This window comes from Stylophora pistillata, chromosome 1, assembly GCF_964205215.1.
Source record: "Stylophora pistillata chromosome 1, jaStyPist1.2, whole genome shotgun sequence".
Lineage (NCBI taxonomy): Eukaryota > Metazoa > Cnidaria > Anthozoa > Scleractinia > Pocilloporidae > Stylophora > Stylophora pistillata.
The window spans coordinates 15,824,676-15,844,996 of record NC_142519.1 but is presented as its reverse complement, the minus strand read 5'-3'; the positions used below and the strand labels follow the sequence as shown (position 1 = coordinate 15,844,996).

Genomic DNA, 20,321 nt, shown 5'->3' with positions numbered 1-20,321 from the left:
ATGATCATTGATCTGATCGAGGAGCCGTACGATAGAAGCCATATTGTTGCACTCTGGTGTTGTTGTCGAGCCGTTGCGCCAGGGGCTAAGCGATGGCATGTTCACGGCCGAACATCTCCGCTCGAAGAGAAAAAATCAAATTGTAAGGGCAAGGACCTTTGTGCCACACTGGTCTAATTATGTGGGGCAATTGTAACAACTGTCAGGTTCCAGCATTTTTTTTTTTTTTCTTTTAAGCTGCAATGGAATGTCGATAGATTGAAAATTCCTTTAAGAATTCATATTTAAGCATCTCTAAACACGGTTGGATTATCTCCTGGTCAATAATTGACCCCTTTTTACCATTTTGGCCCCATCTGAATTATGTAACATCTGAGGGTCTGACAGTACTGGACAATCCGTCTTGCCATGTCGCTTTACCCTAATCTACCATAATTCAGGTAAATTCATAATTTCCATTTTCCTTAGCGTGGGCAGCATGACTTAAGAGCAGTTTCCACATTCGGGTCAACCGACCGATTAAAAGTGCTGTGCGGTCCAAATTAAAAATATCTCGCTCACATGTACGCTGTCATAGACTAATCTAAGATGTCTATCATTTTTCTGTTTTTCGTATCGGTGAAAGGTATTACCACTAGGAACCAGTGAACTCATTTCTACGCTCCTTTGCGCACCACGAAACCGCAAGCTAGCTGTTTAGTATACTGACACCTACACCATCTACACAAGACTTGCACTCAAACAACTTTTTTTATTTGATAATTGTGAATGAACATTCATTTTTAAACGAACCTTAAAACTCTACGTCAAAACACTACCTAATAGACAATTAACTTTAAGTCACAATATTGTCGCATTTCTTAAAAAAATTTTTTCTTGTTATAAAAATGCTTATAATATTAATAGCCCATTTCCGAATTACCCTTGGCCTCATTTTCAAAACGAGTCCTGGTGCTCATCCTTTCATTTGATATTACGTTTTCATTCACATGCAAATTAAACTCACTTTCACTCACAAGAATGGTTGAGCACCAGGCCTCGTTTTGAAAAAGAGGCCAAGGGTAATTCTGAAAGGGGCTATTGATATCAATGAAAATGAGCCAAGATCTCATCCCTAAGCACGGCATCTGATGCGTTACTGTAGGAATTCCAAAATTGTAAATTCAATTAATAAACTTTTAATTCCATTTTAAACAGGCGGATAACTTCGGATCAACTGCCGCTACATATTAGAAAATGGATCAGAGCTTCAACTTGAAAATCTGTCTTTGCTGAACGACCGCTTGATTAAAATCTGTCCCAATGTAAGGACAACTTGAGAAAATTGCAATGACATGAAAACAGGATAATTTTTTTAAAACTGTGGAAAAAATTAATTCGTCACAGTTTCGCAAATTAATTCTAACTCTTCGCACTTCTCGTAACTGCCTATCCGGATCGCGTCATTTGTTCATGACCACTGGATAGTGAAGCCTTTGTCCATGGGAAGGTCGAGACCGGTTACTTTGACCACCTAGCCAGAAAGAACACAACAATTAGTAAAGCAATTAGACACTCATTCCGCCCGTCCATCCGTATTTCAGTCCGCCATCTTATTAAAGGGTTTTAGATCCACGTTTGTTTCTGAATACGTGTGACCGCAAACCGCTAGGAATCACGTGACAAGATTCTAGCGGTCTTCGTTGGAACTTCAGACATGGACGTTTCAGGTGGTTTCACTCCCTCGGCGCTTTTTTTCTTCCTGTACGAAAGTTCCTACGTATGTCCTGTAACTATATTTTAGATGAAGTCTTTTCTTTTTAATCAATCCATTTAGGACGCTAGAAAATCGAACATTTCGCCACGTTTTGTGTTTGAAAAGAAAGACCTCCTTCCTTGGTACATTTCGAGATGGCGGTGCATAATAATATTGATTTTTTTTTCAGGTGAAAGCCGACGTCTATCTAAAAAGCTGAAAATCTCGAAACTTCTGACTTTTAACCTCAAACTGCTAACAGCGGTTTGACGTTTGCGGTTAACACACCAAACGTGGATCTAAAACTCCATTGTTCAGCGAGTAACTGAACATGTAAGCCAATCTGTCACACCACGTGCGCATTTTTTCACGTCTCGAAATGTGTGGGGCTGAAAACTTTGCAGAACTTCAGAAGTGTTTTGTCGTAAGTTCACTGGCCCGCACAACTAGGCAAATAACTCTAGTTTTTCAGGCACTGATTAACCTAGTTACAAGAATTATTTCTTCATCAAGATTGGTTATCACTATATCCCATAGTATAGCAAGATATCCGTAATGGTTTTTATTGACAATTTTAACGTTTATTACAGTACCAAGCCGAGAGCACAACGTTTTCTCCTCCATACTGTTCTTTATATATTTCCTATGGTGCCGACGGGAAAACTTGTCTAACAATTAAGAGATTCTTAAGGTGGTGACCATTTCATGAATTCTCCTGACTTGAGTGTTTGATTCAGCAGTGATACTGTATCGAGAAATTGGATGCTAATCACTAAGGGTTAATAAATTACCTTAGTTGAGGCGCTGTAAGAGAAACTCTTAATCGGAATACCATTCACGGTAACAGAATTGGGAGCAGATGGGACACCTAACACTTCCAAAAGCATCAGCGATGGCTCGGGATGGTACGAACTCTGAGAGTCCACTGTTGCTTTAAGTGTCCCCTGAAAGCAATATCTAAATAGAATTAATTTGCAATAGAAAAAGATGAAACCTTTTTTGCGCTACATCCTAGACAAGAAGAGCAAAAATAAAGGACATCACATTGAGAAATTGCCTCGCCACCTCCTCAAAACTGCAGCCTTTGCAAGATTTACAAATTAACCTTGCCTAAATTACATTTCGCATGATCTAAATGAAGTGTGTCCTACGACTGACCTTGGAAACTGTGTACGTCACGTATAAATATGGAGCGCTGACAATAGGATCTGAAATGGAAGAAATAAGTAAAACAATCTAGGAATGACACGGTGGCTGGTAAGATCGAATAGCGCAGCAAAAGAAAAAAAGTACATTTAATCTAATGTTAACAAAGGGTGCAACCGAGCAGATTTGAACGCGAGGTTTGGTATTTTGTTAGGGGGACCCTCAGCAGCTCCGGTTAGCACGGTTAGCACGGTTAGCACGGTTAGCACGGTTAGCACGGTTAGCACGGTTAGCGAGGCAACACAATAAACTGCCCCTGGTCTAGATTTAATAAGAATACAAATTAAAAACATATAATCGCGGCTTTTGTTTTCCAGCACTAAGACCAAGCTTAAGGTGCTTCTCCGATAGAAAAAAAAAAAAAATTAACAATACTCAAAAGCATGACAACGAGCGTATGATTTGCGCCACCTGCGCTGAACTGGGGACTAGTTTGCTGTTTCATTGGTAGGAAGTACTTCATTTTGTTCAAACCTTACCCAGAGACTCTCCATCATCATAAAACAGGTCTCCCATGGCCTCCCCGGACGACGACAAACAGACGGTCAACTGGAAGGGATTCTGACGGCTGCGATACAAATAGAAGAACCAAGTAAATAAATAAATAAACAAACAAACAAACATAGCGATAAACAGAAGAGACTTGAACCAACAGTTGTTGACAATTAACAGGAATGAATCCTAAAAATTGGTCTTTCAAAAGTTATGGCTTGAACGTGTCACGTTAGACTACAAGCAGTCCCACTTTTCGGCAAAATCCGTCACGCGAGTCAAAAAATGTCAGTGAAAAAGGAAAATTGACGTTAGCACGCCGCACGGAAATGTGGGAGCAAGACGCGCGAAAGCCTCACACCCAGAGTTCCGCGCGGCGCGCTAATTTTTTTTTGAGGACTTCGCCAAAAGGAAGACACTGCTCGTAGTCTATTATCACGCGTATTGAGCTCTATTACCTGTAATATGTGGTGATGTTTGGCATTTGCCGAGGTATCACATATCCTCCTCTGAAGTGAAAATTGATTTTATCCCAGGGGGCGGATAATGTGTGGATCTGACCCCCTCGCAATTGTGTCTGTAGAATAGAACCATCTCTTCCATCATACCAAGTGGCATCTGGAAAATAGCCGGTGACAGAAGTAGATCCCTTTAAATAAATAACACATATCACATACAAGATCGTTCCGCGAGTCCACGATGATTTAAGCCACCTTGTATGCAGTGTTTAAAAATCAACATAAGAGTTTCTTTATGATATTGCGTTATTGACAAAGCGTGAGGTCAACATGGCTGGATATTGGCCGAGTTTTTCTTTTTTCGTTTTTTTTTTTTTTTTTACGTTTTTATAGAACAAGACGAAGTCGAGTTTCATAAAACGCAAAAAGAGAACGAGGTTAAGAAGCTATTTTGACCGAACAAGCTTGGTCAATTAAGGATTTATTATGTAGCAAAAAGATTTTGTTTAATAAGAATCAAGAATGACTTGCTTATTTCAAGAACCGCGAAAGAAAGCCACTGTTTGCAGCACAATAAACCCAACGTGCGCCTACCTGTGTTAAAACGGGTGTTACTAGCAAGGCCGGACCAAGGAGGAACTGCTTGTCAATAGCATATGTCTGACTGTCACTTGGAAATCTAGACATGTCGAGGAGAGAGGGCCATTACAATTACCGTCCTAAGATTTCTCTCGACCACTGATATCACAGTGACCTGTTTTGACATGTGCTAACAATTCAAGGAGTGAAGTTCGAGGAAACTTTACTAAAGTGTTCGAGGTAGAGAAATGATCCCAGCAAGTGGGCTGCAAGAAAGAACGCTGCAAAGTCAGGCTCCTACGGGATTCGAACCCACAAGTTGGCCTCTACTACCAACTGAGCAACAAAGCCAAATGATGGAAGTGAGGAATATTTTCAGATGGTTCTTCTTCATCAGAACCATGCTCGAAAACACGTGATTGGTTTGGATTTGTCAGCATGATCTTTTAAAGAATTATATATCGATCACAGTAACTACGCAAAAGAAAGAATAAGCGTGGACATTTACATCTGACTGAGGTAAAAAAAATACTGAATTAGTGGACATTAATTGTAAAACATGAGTTGAATGTTTTGCATCAAAACATGAGCCTCGTTCCATAATGTTCTCGAACATTTCGGTTTCGATTTTCAAGTATCGGGAAAATCTTTAAATCCCAGTCATGGAATTAGTTCTCATCGATTGGAGATTGCCCCGCAATTTCTTTTGAATGCTGAGAGGGGCGGCCCGATGGAGGGGGAAGTGAGAAACTTGCACTTTGCAACGCTTTCTAAGAGAAAGGCAAAAAGGAGTTGAATTCCCCGATTCTCACACAATTGTAAGTAACACCGATACTGCAAGCAAACCTATCGTGAGATCAATTTTAGTGTCCCGTTTATACATACTCGTAAAAAAGAGGCCTAGCCACAGCACTTCCTCGCATGTGCGAATGCGCAAATAACGTGTACAAATACGGCAACAATGCATAACGGATAAGTAACACATCACGTGCCATATGAGCAAAGTCGTCTCCAAAAGCAGCGGGGTCCTGAGGCTGAGAACAATAAAAAGATGCGTTTCGAGTGAGACGACGGATTGTTTCGTACCAAGGGACCAGTCAGTATTTATAGCCGGGGGAGAGAGGGAGGGGGGAGGATTTTTTGGGGGCTTTCAGGGAATTCAGGGGGAACGGACGGGAGGTAATTCGTCGCCAACAGAGTATAAAAGGGGGGAATATCGAAAATTAACTGCCAATGAGGGAGGGGATCATAAGAATATTACAGAGCCGTATTTGGAGGGGGGGGGGGGAATCAACGTAAATTTTATCGTAACAGAACCAAAATCCTCCAACCCTTCTCTCCCCAATTATTTTCCAATTGACAATATCACAAATGAACCCTGATAATAGCCTCCAGCTTCCACTCACAGCCACCCCCTTCAATCATAACATTAGGTTTTCAGCAAGTGAAGTGTACAAGAATTGATTGTTCCTTTCGGTGACATGGAGAAAAGATTTATATTTATTTTTGGAAACCCAATATCAGCTGATCGTTTAATTTCATTAAACTTATTTCTATCAATCTAACAGCTCTCGCGTCTGTTGTGAAATGTTAGAAAACAATGAAATGGAAGAAAAAATGGATTATTCAATTCACAAACCAATTTGAACTGGAATTTAAAAGAGAAAGGATATGCTGGTCAGGAATCTGCTAACTGTTGTAAACAATGTACATGCCTGGGTAACATCGACATCACAAAAACTGAGGAAAGTCTTACCATCTTTCATTGTGAAGAGGTTCAAGGCAAGATGAACGGACTTTGCATTTATTTGAAAATTCCCTTATCCCCGACTTCTTTCAAAGATGTAAATTTCTAATTCTCGGTGAAATTCCCTGACTTTTCCCTGATCTTGAAGAATTTTACTTTTCCCTGACTTTTTTCTGATCTGTGGCATCCACGATTAAACTCTTTGAAAAGTGACCCACACACAGACTCATCACCAGGCAAAAGAACTATCACTACGTTCTGGATCTCTTGGTAAAAGTGAGATTAAATTTTAACTACTTACATTGGCATTGATGGTGTTGTGGTTTCTCGAGAACGGATAGAAAGCTCCAAGTTGCATCCATCTTCCACATAGGTCTTTGTTGGTGTTTCCGTTAAACCCGCAAATATCTGCTCCGACCAGGGGAACACCGAACAAATTAAAGTTTAATATTCCTGTGAAAGAAATCAACGAAAACCCAATTACTGGTCGGGATTCTAGAAGCATGCAGCTGTTGTAAAGTTAATGCTGAAAACACACCCTTCTCTGTACAATGATGTCAGCTCACGTAGACTGAGCCATGTGTACCCAATACACTGTGTGTGTTTATCCGGAGACAAGTTATCATTTGCATGTTGGTTCCAAAGTAGCTTCATTTTCGTTCCGGATTAGTGCAGGCACAAGGCCTAGCAGCAGAAATAAAGTTGCAATGCTGCATTCAAATTTCTCTGGCGTAGATTGTCCCCGTTCTGAATTAAATTTGTTTTGACATTTCAGTATATCAAAATCACCCATATTCACCTGGTATAGAGAGATACAAATCATTGAATGTGGCAGTGTTGTCGCCCAACCAGTGTCCTCCATGAAGACCGGCGCTAGGAAATGTTGAACGTGAAATCACAATACTCCGCTTCCCACGGACCTTCTCCAACGCACTATTTAATAATAATGATAATAATAATAATAAAACAAGTTAAAAAACATTAAAACGCAAAGAAGTTCAAGCTTCCGCTGAAGTGGGGCCAGCTTCCGGAACGGAGGGTAAGTTAACTCAGTTAAGTGTGAGCTATGAGAAGAGTTTGAAATAATTATACACTTGACCTTGTATGAAAAACATATGCTGTATTTGATGTATCCATGTTTAGTCATAGATAAGAAAATCCAGAGTGTTTAACACACCATTTTGATTCTTTGATTCCTACCAGATTTTGAACCACATAATTGACCTTAGTAGCCTCCTTTACGGACTGACGTTCCTTAGGATGTGCCCCCCTTGCTACTCTCGGGATAAACATTGCGTGACATCCCAAATATTGGCTGCGAAGGAAACTATTGTACATGACAAGATGAAATCTGTGATGTTTCTCATCGATTTGGACTCTTGAGGTATATGATTAAAAGAGATTTAATAAATGACTAAAAGAATACATCAGCCTCATGGCAACCATGATAGTTCAGATCCAGAATCCTTAGCGTGTTAGTATATACATAGGACGACTTCCGGTAGATGACATAAACATTACAAAATCTATCTGTTTTTTTTTGTGTGTGTGTGTGTGTGTGTGTGTTTTTGTGTGTGTGTGTGTGTTTTTGCGTGTGTGTGTGTTTTTGCGTGTGTGTGTGTTTGTGTGTGTGTGTGTGTGTGTGTGTGTGTGTGTGTGTGTGTGTGTGTATGTGTGTGTGTGGTTTAGTAAAACTGTGATCACCTCATTGTGTTTTTCGCTTCTGTGAGTCCATACAAACTATGCACGTCATAATGAGAATGGTCGTGATGTTTTGCTGACATACAGAGGGTCTTGCCTCTGAGAGTGCCTCCTAACACGTGAGGCACATAGGGTGGATTATCCAGGGAAGTGTCTGGACATCCCTTAGATGAACCATCAACGAAATTTGATGGCTCATTCATATCGATCCAAAGTCCGTCAAATTCTACGAGTTCCCTGAAGTCGGCCAACATCTGATCCCAGTAGGCCTGCGTTACTGAGTAAGTGAAGTCTGGAAAGACAGTTTGGCCCGGCCACACCTGTTTGGAATATTATGTACAAAATGTAAATCTACAACCGTTCTATCACAAATGCTGCAATTTGTTTAGCTACACCACTCGCTATCTAAACCGTGATATTCCATGAGGTAGCTTGAGTAGCCTGACAGGAGTGCTAACAGTGTGCGGTTACAAACAAAATAAAAATAAAATGTGAGCCTGTCTTGTTGAGTAGTTTGGAGCTAGTAGAGAAAAACACTTAAACTATTCTCTTACTATTTCTATGCATGACAGTTGGTTGAAGGGTTCAACCTCATCAATTATCAAGCGATTGAAATCCCGAGCTCACAAAACAATTGTGAAATTGTCGACAATGGTGACGAGTTATTGTCGTTTGTCTCACATAGCAGACTTCTTTTCCTAAAAAATCCTTCGATTTCAAACCTTGCCAATCATAGGTTCGCCACTGGATGAGTTGACAAACACGCCCATGCTGAGTCCAATGTCATAAGGTCGATACTGGCCTGCGGGTTGTTCACAACTTATACCTGGATCCTGGAAAGTAAATTTAAAAGAAATATTGACATACCGCGAGAACTTCCACCTGTTTTGGGAAAACTGCCTCAAGGTTTCCCTCAAGAAATTGATAAGGATGCTTGAGAATACTCTTTTAGCGGGGTGTGTGTGTGTGTGTGTGGGGGGGGGGGGGGGTTCTTCCTGCGTGCCCTACGCGTAGCCTCAAGGCGGCAGGTTTCAAATTTCCTCGATTGAGCTCATGGGTTAAGATTCTCAGGAAACTGGAGCGCGTAAGGATTGGGGGGGGGGGATATAAAGAGCTTCTCAGAACCATGTCCTTGGCATCATGGAAAGTTTCTCGGAAGATACTCTCAACAAGGGTTGTGATATATCAAAAACAGGACAAAGGTATAATTCCAGGGTCTCAGCGAGTCCTATTCCTGTCTTTCTAGGAATAAGACCTTGGGAACGAGATTGTTACTGTCAACTACTTTGCTTGAGGACCCTTGAGGATGCCTTTGAGAGGAAAAGCCCCAGTGGAAATACTTTCAGCAGCAGGGCATCTTAGTTAATTGAAATCTGTTTCCATATGAGGACTCAGAATTTTTCCTTTGTCCCATGAAAAACACCTTTCTCTATACTTTCTTCATTTGTAAAATTTACAGAAAAGAAACTTACCACAATAGGTATGTAGTGTTGATGATAGTTTTCATGTAATTTCTTCACAAAATCTCCAAGCCCACCCCATTTGCTTTGATCCACAGTGAAATCCAAGTGTCTGTCCATATATTCGATATCATTCCATTGGACATCCTGTGGAATCCCATACCTCCTCATGTTTGCATTCACTGTTTCAGTGCCATTTAAACTCCCATATCCCCAGCGACAAAGGTGAAATCCAAGACCCCAATATGGTGGCATGGTTGGTCTTCCTACAACCTAATTATATTTCACAAGAAGTAGTGATCTCAGTGGCTAGCTAGCTAGGTTAAAGTCAATAGACCTTAAATGGTAATTGATCCTTGCAGAAAGAAATTGATGCAAATAAATTTTAAGTCTGAGAAATAATTGAGGCCTTCATTATTTTAACTGGTACATTAACCTCCCAGACCCAATTATAAGTTAAGCACTAACTATGTACTTCACCAACTGAGCTATGATATAAGTCACATTTGGAGAAAGAGGCCAATTCTAGGTTATACTTTCTCTCCAATAATAATAGCTGAAATAGTATTTGAACTGAGTCATACAGAGTCAAACTATACTCTACATGTGAAAAATTGATTCTCTCTCGTGTTGGACTGGCATTTTCCATAGCTAACTTGTTTACCTCCTATATATCAAATGGAATTTTTAACCACTCTAGGTTTAAGTAAACTGTGTGTTGAACATTATTCACTATGGGCCACAATTAAATCTACAGGATTATTGTTCACTGGTACAGTAATTGTGTCACCTGAGAGAGTCATGCAATTTTATGTTTTTTTAGTTAGTCATTAGATTAATCCATTAATTAATAGTTGATTTATTTTGTGTTACAAAATTTCCATAAGACTCAAATCAATCATACTTCTGTATACTGCTGGACGACTAGATCTGGGGTAGGCCCAAGGAAAATGTAAAAGTCCAATATTCCTCCAATTGTCCTGAATGTTATGGCAGGTGTAGGCTGAAGAACAATGTCTGTGGGTTGGAATAATTTAGACACAATTTATTTTGGATATATCAACAAAGTTGAAATGGTAAATTGGCCACCGTAACGATTATATACAAAAGCTGACGTTTCGAGCGTTAGCCCTTCGTCGGAGCGTTACGGTGCCCAATTTATCATTTCAACTTTGTTGATATATCCAAATTATTTCATTACCCCCACCAACGTAGCCCCAAACAGTTTCTTTAGAAACTATCAGCCTTTAGACAATTTAGTTGCCAACAAGTGATCATAAAAGCATGCACTTTCACGATGTAAAGAAAGAACCATGAAGTCCAAATCAAACAGTCAAGTAGTTTATGCCTTTGTCATGACTGCTAAGAGTGACTAGCAACTAATTTCTCCTTACAATATCACCCCTGAATCGCATGTTAACGTCATGAGAATTAAAAAAAAATGACCACCAACTAAAGAGGCTCTTGATTATTAAACAAATTCTCCTTGTCAGCACCTTAAGTAGGAAATACTGTATATGGAGAAAAGTGTGGAGAATATTGATACTGACACTGGGGTTTAATGGGATAAGTAATGATAATTATTCAATTCAAGGCCATTCAGCAGCCTTTGAGAAGCATCATATGGAGCCTTTTATACCTTGCTTGTGTATATTATAACTGCTCTGGCTTGTGAATTCTATAAAAGCTGGGAGTACCTCAGTTTCTCAAACAAGGGCCTTTAGAGACCCCAAGATCCTTCTTGAATTACAACTTTGATGCTTACATTCAGCATTTTACTTAATGAATGACGATTCAAATGGGTGAGACAAGCAAGATTCTAAATCCATCATGAATCTTGAGTTTGAGAATAATCATGTCACTGCATGATGAAAGTTTCCAGTAAGAGCTAGTGCATGATTAACTATTAGTTAAATATTTATACCCACCTTCATTCAAGCCTTAAGGTTAAGATACAATATACATACCCATAGCATTACTGTTCAAAAGAAAGACTCCATTGGCGTTTCCATCTCTTTCCAATGAAACATAAAACGGATGAACACCATATAGATTGTAATTGAACCCCTAAAAATAGAGTTCAGAAAAAAAAAGTCCTCTGGCTGAAATCCTAATTAACAAATGGCAAACACCACAGCCTACACTATTGAGTTATGGATGCACTTGCAAGGTTTGCTAGGCACGAAAGAAGCGTAAGAGTCGCTCGAGGCGATAGCCGAGAGTGACTCTAGCTTCTAGCTATCGCCTCAAGCGACTCTTACGCTTCTTTCGTGCTTAGCAAACCTCCCAAGTGCATCCATAACTCAATAGTGTACGCTGTGGTGTTTACCATTTGTTTTATAATATAATATTGATAAATTGTAGCTAAAGAGTTCCCTTTTATTTAACAAATCTTATGCGACCAGAAAAAACAAGCGCAGGCGGAAAATAGTCTTTGCATTTGCTGACGTCAGCAGCATACACCCATGGGAAAATGGGGGATGCTAAATTGACCAATCAGAGCGCGCGCTTTACTTTGGTTATGTTATAAAACATTCTCTTTTTACAATTTTCCCTACTCAGACAATTGGACTATACACATAATCAGCTGTCAACATGCCAGTTAGTTTCACATTTTGGCCACTGAAGTGACTGCAATTTAAAGTATGTTATATTTTACTTGGCATTTTATTACAATTATCATCAAATAAAAAGAAAAAAAAAAGTTGAAACGTAATTCATTTTGCTCTATACCTCAGGTGTTGCCACATCTCTTGCAAACAGTGATCCCCTGTGCCACTTGACATCAAGTAACAGTGGAGCAGAATGTTCACCCAAACCATATAAAACATCTGATGGCAACAGAGAAGACATCTGAAGGAACTGGTCCTCATATGTCATTCCTCCAACTGAGCTGTTGAAACTTATAATTAAGATAGAGGGTTTTTTAAGAAATGTATTATTCCTCTGAAAGAAAAAATACCTCAGGGCTATAAAAGATTTGTTCACATAATTCAATTTCTGCATCTATAGTTGCTTCAGCTAGAACATTTACTGATCTCTGATACCTAACTGACACTTTTTAAATAATTTCAAGATTTAAATATGGCATGTATATATTATAAAGAACATAATTCGTCAGCTGTCTTTGATTCTTCATTCCATTACCGGGGTAGCAAAAACTGAGTAATGAAAAGAGCACAAGTCATGCAATTTACAGAGCAAACTTACACAACAGTTCCTGAAGATTTTCTAGTAACAGCAATCCCAAATGGAAAGTTAGTGACAGTAACAGAATAGTCCAGTGAGGTTGCCTCTGTTTCAACTTTTGGTGTTGTAATAGGAACCTCATATCTTTTGTTATTTGGGTCATAAACCTGGAAAAACATACCAGTAGGAAAAATATAACAATTACTAATTTGTATGAATGTACATCATGTAAATTATTGCACATACATTACTGTCATAATGTACATATTTTGTTCTTGTCATTAAAGGTTCCTTACATCGAGAAGTTCAAGTATACATGTAGTTAGAAAAGACTTCTTTTGCATTTAAAGATTCTCATCATACATCCATGGGGGTTGTAAGAATTCAAGACTGTTATGGATACTTGAAACACAGTGATCAGGTTTTCTCACTTTTTGAACAAGGTGAATTTAGGATAATTTATTGTTTTACTTTTCAAGACGATGGAAGATTTTCTTGGATATATATTACTTTTGACCTATGAACCTATATAAAGGAAAACATCATGTTTAATCATAAGTGCAAAAAATGTTTGATCAATAATTTACTGTACTACTAACTGTTCAGTGGTTGAATGAGGTGCTTAAAATTGAAAAACCCTCCTGGCTTTAGAGGGTTAACTCTATACTCTTAATTTATAATGCTCTGTGTGTGGTAGAAAATGGTCACAAAGTACTTTGAGCATTTTGTTATGTCAAACAATTAAATTTGGCTTGGTTACATCAACAACAAAAAAAGACCATTGTTAAAATATATAAAAAAAAACAAAGACCATTGTTAAAATATAAAAAAAAAAACAAAGACCATTGTTAAAATATAAAAAAAAAAACAAGGCAACCTGTCTCAAGTCCTCCTTTTGTTTTAAACACAAAGGCGCGCTATAAAAGGAGCCTTAGGTCCCACTGGACATTTGTCAATCAACCGTCGTGTGATGTAGAACTCTCAGAGTCAAGTCAGCTTGAGCTACAGCTACTCCAAAGTAGTCAACAGCGGGCGCATTCCTCAAAATTATTTTATGTCTTCATCACAGTATAAGAATTTTTGAGATTTGTAATTCCTTTCTCCATTGGAAACTGTCTTTATTTGGGGCGGTAAATTTGAGATCGAAGTAGGTGGTTCACACGTTACCTCATGCCACCATGCTGGTGGAAGTAAACAATAGATATCTCATTAGCTCCTTTTGTTCGTCTACCAGCATTTAAATTTGACCCGCACACGTCAACGGTGAGTGACAAATGAGCCTAGGTCTTCCCAGGGAAGACTTCCTTATATAGCGCACCATCGTGTTTAAAAGGCACAAAACAATAAAATGGAGCTAAAAGTACAAACACTGAAGGAGCTTTTAGTGGCAAAATTTTATACGGTGAGTTCTGGGTGAAGAAAATAAAAAATAAAATCCATGTCTTCATGAGAATTGCAAAGAGCAGAGGTCTAAATGCTTAAAAATTAAAAAAAATATATTGAAAAATACTTTTCATGATTCAGTCTTGGGGCAACCTTTGCCTAAAAGTTAAATGTAACTAACGTGGAAGGAATTCATCGAACTGAAAAGAAAAAACTTTACAGCATATCTTCAAGTAAACATGACGTTTGACCCTTCGGTGGTCACAAGACGATCATGAGATGTTAACTCTTATAATTGGAAAGTTTATCGATAGCTAATGCAATACTGAGCTTGTTCAATTTGCTTGGTTTGCCATTTTATTCAATTCTGTTTTTAAGTTTGCTCTGTATGCAAACTCAAGCTTACGCGTACACTCAGTAAAGTTTAAATGTAAAGTTCATGACAAACATCTGGGATTAATCGTTCAAGCTCAGGTCACGCAACATATTAATTACAGGTCAGTGGTTCGAATCCCGTACAGGCCTGATTTTTTTCAGGTCTGATTTTCGCTATTGCATAAATAGCGCTCTCTACTGCGAGGATCGTGCATCATACGTATATTAATTACAGGAACGAAATTAAACCACATGTGCAATAAAATCAAGGCAACAACGTCACCTCAGGGAGTTGGAAAATTGAAGTTTCAAACCTTGAAATGAAGTCGATCTTTAGTCTCGAAGCGAACATCCACCGCCAAATTTTCGATTTCTCTTCCATACGGTCCCGGATGTCCTCTCTTCGTGAGACTTAGCAGATATCCAGTTGGAGTCGTCTGCTTGTTCACAACCTGATAACCATAGTCGTTTGGATAAAAGCAATATGGTAAATCGAGGGGTACATGTACGTTTTCCTCCTCAATTACTGGTTTGGCCCAGCAACATCCACGGTTCACACAAGATTGTTCGTTTGCTTCGCCTTCCGGGTAGCAGTCGAAGCGAAGACTGTTAGGAATGTTAGAGCATCCTTGCTGAGCTCGTCCAAAATCAAGCGGGAATACCGAGGCCAAAACTAGTAAAGTCAACTTCCAGTACATGGCTTACCCCTGCAGGTAGGACGGCACGACTCGCAATGAAAGATTTTACATGGATGCAACTCTTTAAGTACCTTTCAAGTGAGAGGCGAATGGAAGATGTCACGTGGTATTTTGGCAGCGTGAGCAGTGCATGCTTATCGCAGTTATTTATATTTTTTTAATCATTGCACAATTTTTTTCTAATTTTTCCTCTGCTTCTTCGTTGACCATCATGGCTGGAAATTTGGTGGAAAAGCCTGACACACAGGCTCGATTATTGATAAAAGGTAAAAAGAAAATTGCGATAATCTAACTATAATTATATATATCCGGAGTCATTTCCTGGGTCGAGTTAATCTCGGTGGGGAGACAAATGACAGAATTCTATTAAAGGAATGGGTGATCTTTCTGATTTTTTTCAGATATTAAAAAAAAAAAATGCAAGATCAGAGTTCGTACGTGTGGTTTATGTAACAAATTAATTAATCTAATTCAATGGAAGTTACGTGTAATTCATGAAAATAACTTGAGACCCCTCCACGAGGAAAATGTCATTCAGAGGACATAAAAATCTTGAGAATAACCTTATTTTATGTCCCTCTTTGTACAGAACAATTCTTCTGCTCTCCGTAGGGTGTTCCAGTTTCAAAAGTATCACAGACGGGAGGAAATTTGTGACTTTAAAATTATTACATCATCCTCCAAAAAAAGTATGGCAGGGCACGGATCAATTCACCCCCCCCCCCCCCCCGCCAGCTCCGTTTCCAAGCCCATTGCGTTCGTCATCTTGTGCTTGCTTTCCTTTGCCCAAAATAGATAATAGATAATCAAATTTATAAATTCTGATCCGCCAACTGAACACTCCTTCAGCGGATATTAAGGGCAAAAAGTTAATTTTCATGTAGCGAAACATTGCTGCTGACGAGTAAAAGGTTGGGCGAAAAGATTTTCACAAAGAGTCGAAGTCGTTCATTTCTTGTCGAAAGATGCTGAAGAGCATTAAAAGATCATTCCATTTCGAAAAGTTAGAAGAGGAGATGATGGAAGGTGATGGCAACACAAATGTATTGACCCCATGATTTTCTCTTGACAATGGGTATCATTAACGCTCTGTCGAGCATATATTGTGGTGTATTTTGCGGGGTAAAATGGGTAACTTAGCGAGTTGAAGCTTAGCCCCATGAAATAAAAACCGTTCAAACTGCTAACCCTCACATTGATTCTGTTTTGCCTTCAATTTTTTTCAGGGTTTGTATTCTCAATCCTCTGAACTTATAATTATGATAATGCAATTTATATTCTTGGGCTTAGAAAGTTTTGGCCCTTCTCTGAGTCGGGCCCAAAAATGTCTAGTACCGCAAACATAAACTCTATTGCTTTTTTTTATTATCATATTGCTTTTTTTTATCATAGCCCAGTAAGGGCTAATATTGGTTTTACAACAGAAGCATTAGACTTTATCCGAATTGTGTTAGAATTTCACTACCGAACTAATAATAACCATTGCGTAGGGATCTGCTAGCTCTTAAGCCCTCAGAGGGCATGGGACTGCAACAGAACGCAAGCTCAGGATTTGTCAGGTGGTTTGTGGCTCAAAGGGTGAGGAAAAACCTCTCCAGGCCTCTCCTCGCCGCAGCAGTTATCTTTTGCAAGGTTCAGTCAAACTGAAAACAGTTGAAATAAAATAATAAAGGATAGGAATATTTCCCACACGTCCCAGAAATCATTAACCTCTTTCTGTCTGTCATTTACAATTACAATTAAAAAAATTAAATTTCGCCAAGTTAAAATGTTAGTCGCTGTTAGAGTTTTCTCTTCGCAGTTAGCACGGTTATCATGGAGTTGTATTCAACCATAAATATCACACAGAAAAACCTCATTATGTGAAGTGCTCTCGCTTGCAAAATTAAAGTTCTTCACTAACTCCATGCAAATCATCTTGAACACAGTTTTCAATTAGACTCTCTTTTAATTTGCTCTCGAAATTTTGTTTATAGTTTTGGCTCCCTTGTCCAAACAGTATGAATAAGTTTTCATAACCAGCTTGTCAATTTTCAAAGTCATCAAAGTTAATGCAGATACTGTCTTATCACAATAACAGCAGGTTATGACTATCCTTTGGGAAAACGCAAAATTTGTTATGACAGCTCTGACAACTTTAAAATAAAAGTGACTCGCACTTTATTCTGGTTCGTATTAGGTAATTTAATTTGGAAGCTAAAAATACTTTCAGTTACCTTTCTCATGAAGATAAATTAAGTTTGAACTGATACTAACGTGCAAGCGTAGTTAAAATTTTATATTTTAGCGCGGAGTCTAATCGCGGAAAATTTTTCATCATCATTTGAACGTTTGAATTGAAACCATCGATCTACTCGTTTAAAAAAAAATACTGTTCCACTAAGTCAGTGCAAAGCTGTACACCCACCTAGTCGGTGGGCCGGTACCGAATTCTGTTCTATCTAGCCTTCGTGTCTTGCCCGTAATTTTAGCAGGCAAACTTTGGTGGGTTGGGAAAGCAAAGAAATTAGCTGAACTGACATCGACTGTTCTTCTCTATGTCATTTCGGTGTACGCAAGAAGGCCACCTGATCAAACAGAATAGGAACCCAATAAGTGTCCAATATGCCTTAAGACATTATGTAAGGAGTATTGAAACTCTTACATCCAATGAAAAAAATGACATTTCTTCAAATCTGTTAGAATCACAGTAATACAGCGAGTTCGTAATTACTAAGTTCCATTTTAGGTAAACTAAGTCAGAATGATCGCCATAAAACTTATTGTCACGGGCCTGGGGCAGAAATTGATGGGATTGTTTGAACGATTTTGTCAGTAATTATTCGTAGGTGTTCGTTCATGATGATAGATTCATTGAAATTGTTGACTTGTGCCAGGAAGGCTTGTCAGTTGTCGTTCCGAACGTGATCGACTCAGTATAAATTTCCAACCTGTTCCTGTTAACTTAATAGTTTACTATTCCTTGACAAAGCTTCAGTTAAAGACTGCGAGAGCATACACGTCCACGAAAACAAATGAGTCAGCATGGTTGATGTCTTTTTCTGGTTCAGCTTATTTCAATTCGTGACATTTCAAATTGGAAAGACCCGGGTAGAAGCGTTTTCGTTTACTGCACGGGACAGTTACTTAGCTACATCTGTATTGAAGACAATTTGGGTCGAGGACTGGTTGGGTTGTACACTAGCTTGCCACGATAACGCAGTATGCATCTCTTATAATTACAACATGTTCCTCAAGTCTTGTGATTTGAACGAGCATGGAATACAGCTTCCACATACCGAGTCGGACAAACTGGTGAAAATGCAAGGAATGATATTTCACCAAATAAGGGTAAGTGACGTGCGTGTAAAATTTTCTAGTGTTCTGTTTCGCCCATTTCTTAAAAGGTCTCCAAAATTTGATCACAGAGTTGGCTATGGTATTTTTTTCTGGACCCCTGGACCTGACATTTTTTTAATTTTTTTTTCTTTACACAGAAACATGAACATTAGAAATGTATCTATAAAACACCTAACTGAAAGTTCCTTGCAAGCAGAACACATATCTGACGTTTTATAATTTTAATTTTAATTATATCTTTCCATTCATCAGCTTTTATCACGATATAAGGTAATTTACACCATTGACACAATATTTCATTACCGATTGGCATGATCTTTTATAGCTGAGCTCAGAAAACCAAAATAAGAGCGCCATTGCATGCATCTATTATTATTATTTTTAATTGCTTAGATGAATATGTCGGGACGTTGAATTGCCACAGTTTAATTAAAGACGGCTTTTCAGCGCCTGTTATTAGTTTGGAGCTGTCATAAGTGGCAGATCACTTCAGCGGAATGATGGGTAATTTCAGTTCGAAGTTTGGAAAATTCAACCGAAGTCTTAATCGTTAAAATTGTAACATAAACAGTATTTTGTTATGTCGAGCTTGGCAAACGGTTTTTTAAATTGCCCTTCCTCTACCGACATTCAGAGTAGTAACAGCAACTTACCAAGTAGTTTCCAAACCGTCAAACCGCAGTAATAACATCGACTCCATTGATTTAGCAGTTTCTCGTCTAAGAATCACTATCAAAATGGAAGCACATTGCCTGCGTCGCTGACAAATAAGGTTCGAAAGAATAATTTTGCTTGGTTTGGTTTCACTTTTACTTATGATAAATCGATCAAGTGGTCTTAAGTTCTATGATTACCAAGCATTAAACATGTAGAATTAAACATTGTTCTGCCTTACCTTGATATTTATCAATGATTGACACGCTGACAAAAGAAAAAGACATTACGAAAATTTTCTCCTCCCCGAGAGATTCATTAGGTTAGAGAATTGATCTGCGATGGTTCGTAGCTAAGGAAGATGCCCAGAATATCCGTTGCTGTTTACTAAAAAACTAAACTGAGGAAGTGACTGTGTAGAAATGATGAATTATACAACTATTACTGATATTCCAAGGCGGAGTCAATATTCTAACTCTTTAATCTATATAGCATTAAGAAACTATTTAAGAAGTAGTAATATTCAGGAGCAGTATTCTAATTGTACCTCACATTTTGGTGGGGGGGGGGGGGGATGACGAATTATTAAATGGACAAGTCATTAGTTATCGCCTAGCGAGGAGCAGGGAGCGCGGAGGATTTTGGGGATCACATTATTTTCAGGAGGAAAGGAAGGGGTATCAGTCGTCGCAAACAATGTATAACGGAGGGGGGGAGGTGAGCTACAAAAAATTGACCATCAATTAACTGCCCATGTGGGGAATCGACGTAAGAATATTACCGAGCCTTATGGGGAGATCAGGTAAATTTTGTCATGACACAGCCAAAATCCAGCGACTCCCCCTCATTCCCCCCATTCCTCCCCAGGCAATTACAGTGAAAGGTCCCCAAGCTGTAGCTACTTAACTCAGCCTTTGACTTTCTCGTCGAATAGAATACAAATCCTTTTTTTAAAGTTTTGGGGAATTTAAGATGTTTTCTGTTCTAATAATTCGATTCGTCTAAACATTTTCAAATGTCAGTGCGTCGCAATCATAGGGTATTTTTCTGCAGAAGCACTTTCAAACTGAGAAATGAATCTAGCAAACTGAGCTTTCAATTTTAGCCAGAACAGTTCTGCGCAACTTAAGATTTTTTCAATAAACGGTTTAAGTCGCACAACAATCGTTGAACCTTACACAGTTCTTAATCAGTATAGAGGCGAAGAAAGGAAAGCCATACAATGAAAAACTCGTTTTGCTGAGGTTGTGCAACTTTATGACATAATACATGTACGTGAAAATAACTTGACAACTTTACCGCCAG

General features: G+C 38.7%; 2 protein-coding genes across 4 annotated transcripts in view; one reads left to right on the top strand and one right to left on the bottom strand.

The window, feature by feature from the left end:
* Window positions 1–731: 731 nt before the first annotated feature.
* LOC111336128 (lysosomal alpha-glucosidase) lies at window positions 732–15,132 on the bottom strand. 2 transcript variants are annotated; one of them, XM_088740325.1, is made up of 17 exons: window positions 14,640–15,132; window positions 12,589–12,734; window positions 12,112–12,280; window positions 11,346–11,445; window positions 10,283–10,395; window positions 9,391–9,651; window positions 8,641–8,751; window positions 7,922–8,238; window positions 7,017–7,150; window positions 6,519–6,670; window positions 5,356–5,504; window positions 4,486–4,570; window positions 3,892–4,082; window positions 3,421–3,509; window positions 2,894–2,943; window positions 2,527–2,679; window positions 732–1,513 (listed from the first exon to the last, which is right to left on the bottom strand). In XM_088740325.1, exons 1-17 carry the CDS (start codon window positions 15,021–15,023, stop codon window positions 1,451–1,453), a joined length of 2,667 nt encoding a protein of 888 aa, XP_088596451.1. In that variant the 5' UTR covers window positions 15,024–15,132; the 3' UTR covers window positions 732–1,450. The 2 variants fall into 2 exon arrangements, 1 of the variants encoding a protein (XP_088596451.1); XR_015993753.1 differs by lacking the exons at window positions 732–1,513; window positions 2,527–2,679 and having other exon boundaries at window positions 3,892–4,051; window positions 14,640–15,119.
* Window positions 15,133–17,896: 2,764 nt separating this feature from the next.
* Window positions 17,897–20,321, top strand: part of LOC111336134 (putative skeletal organic matrix protein 5) — a 22,231-nt gene continuing 19,806 nt past the window's right edge. The window contains exon 1 of one of the 2 annotated variants that reach the window (XR_015993772.1): window positions 17,897–18,353. Coding sequence is in view for 1 of the 2 variants with exons in the window: in XM_088740414.1 (XP_088596540.1) it covers window positions 18,048–18,353 (306 nt within the window). In the remaining variant the exon portion in view is untranslated. The remainder of the gene's footprint in view (window positions 18,354–20,321) is intronic. The other variant, XM_088740414.1, reaches the window with a different exon arrangement.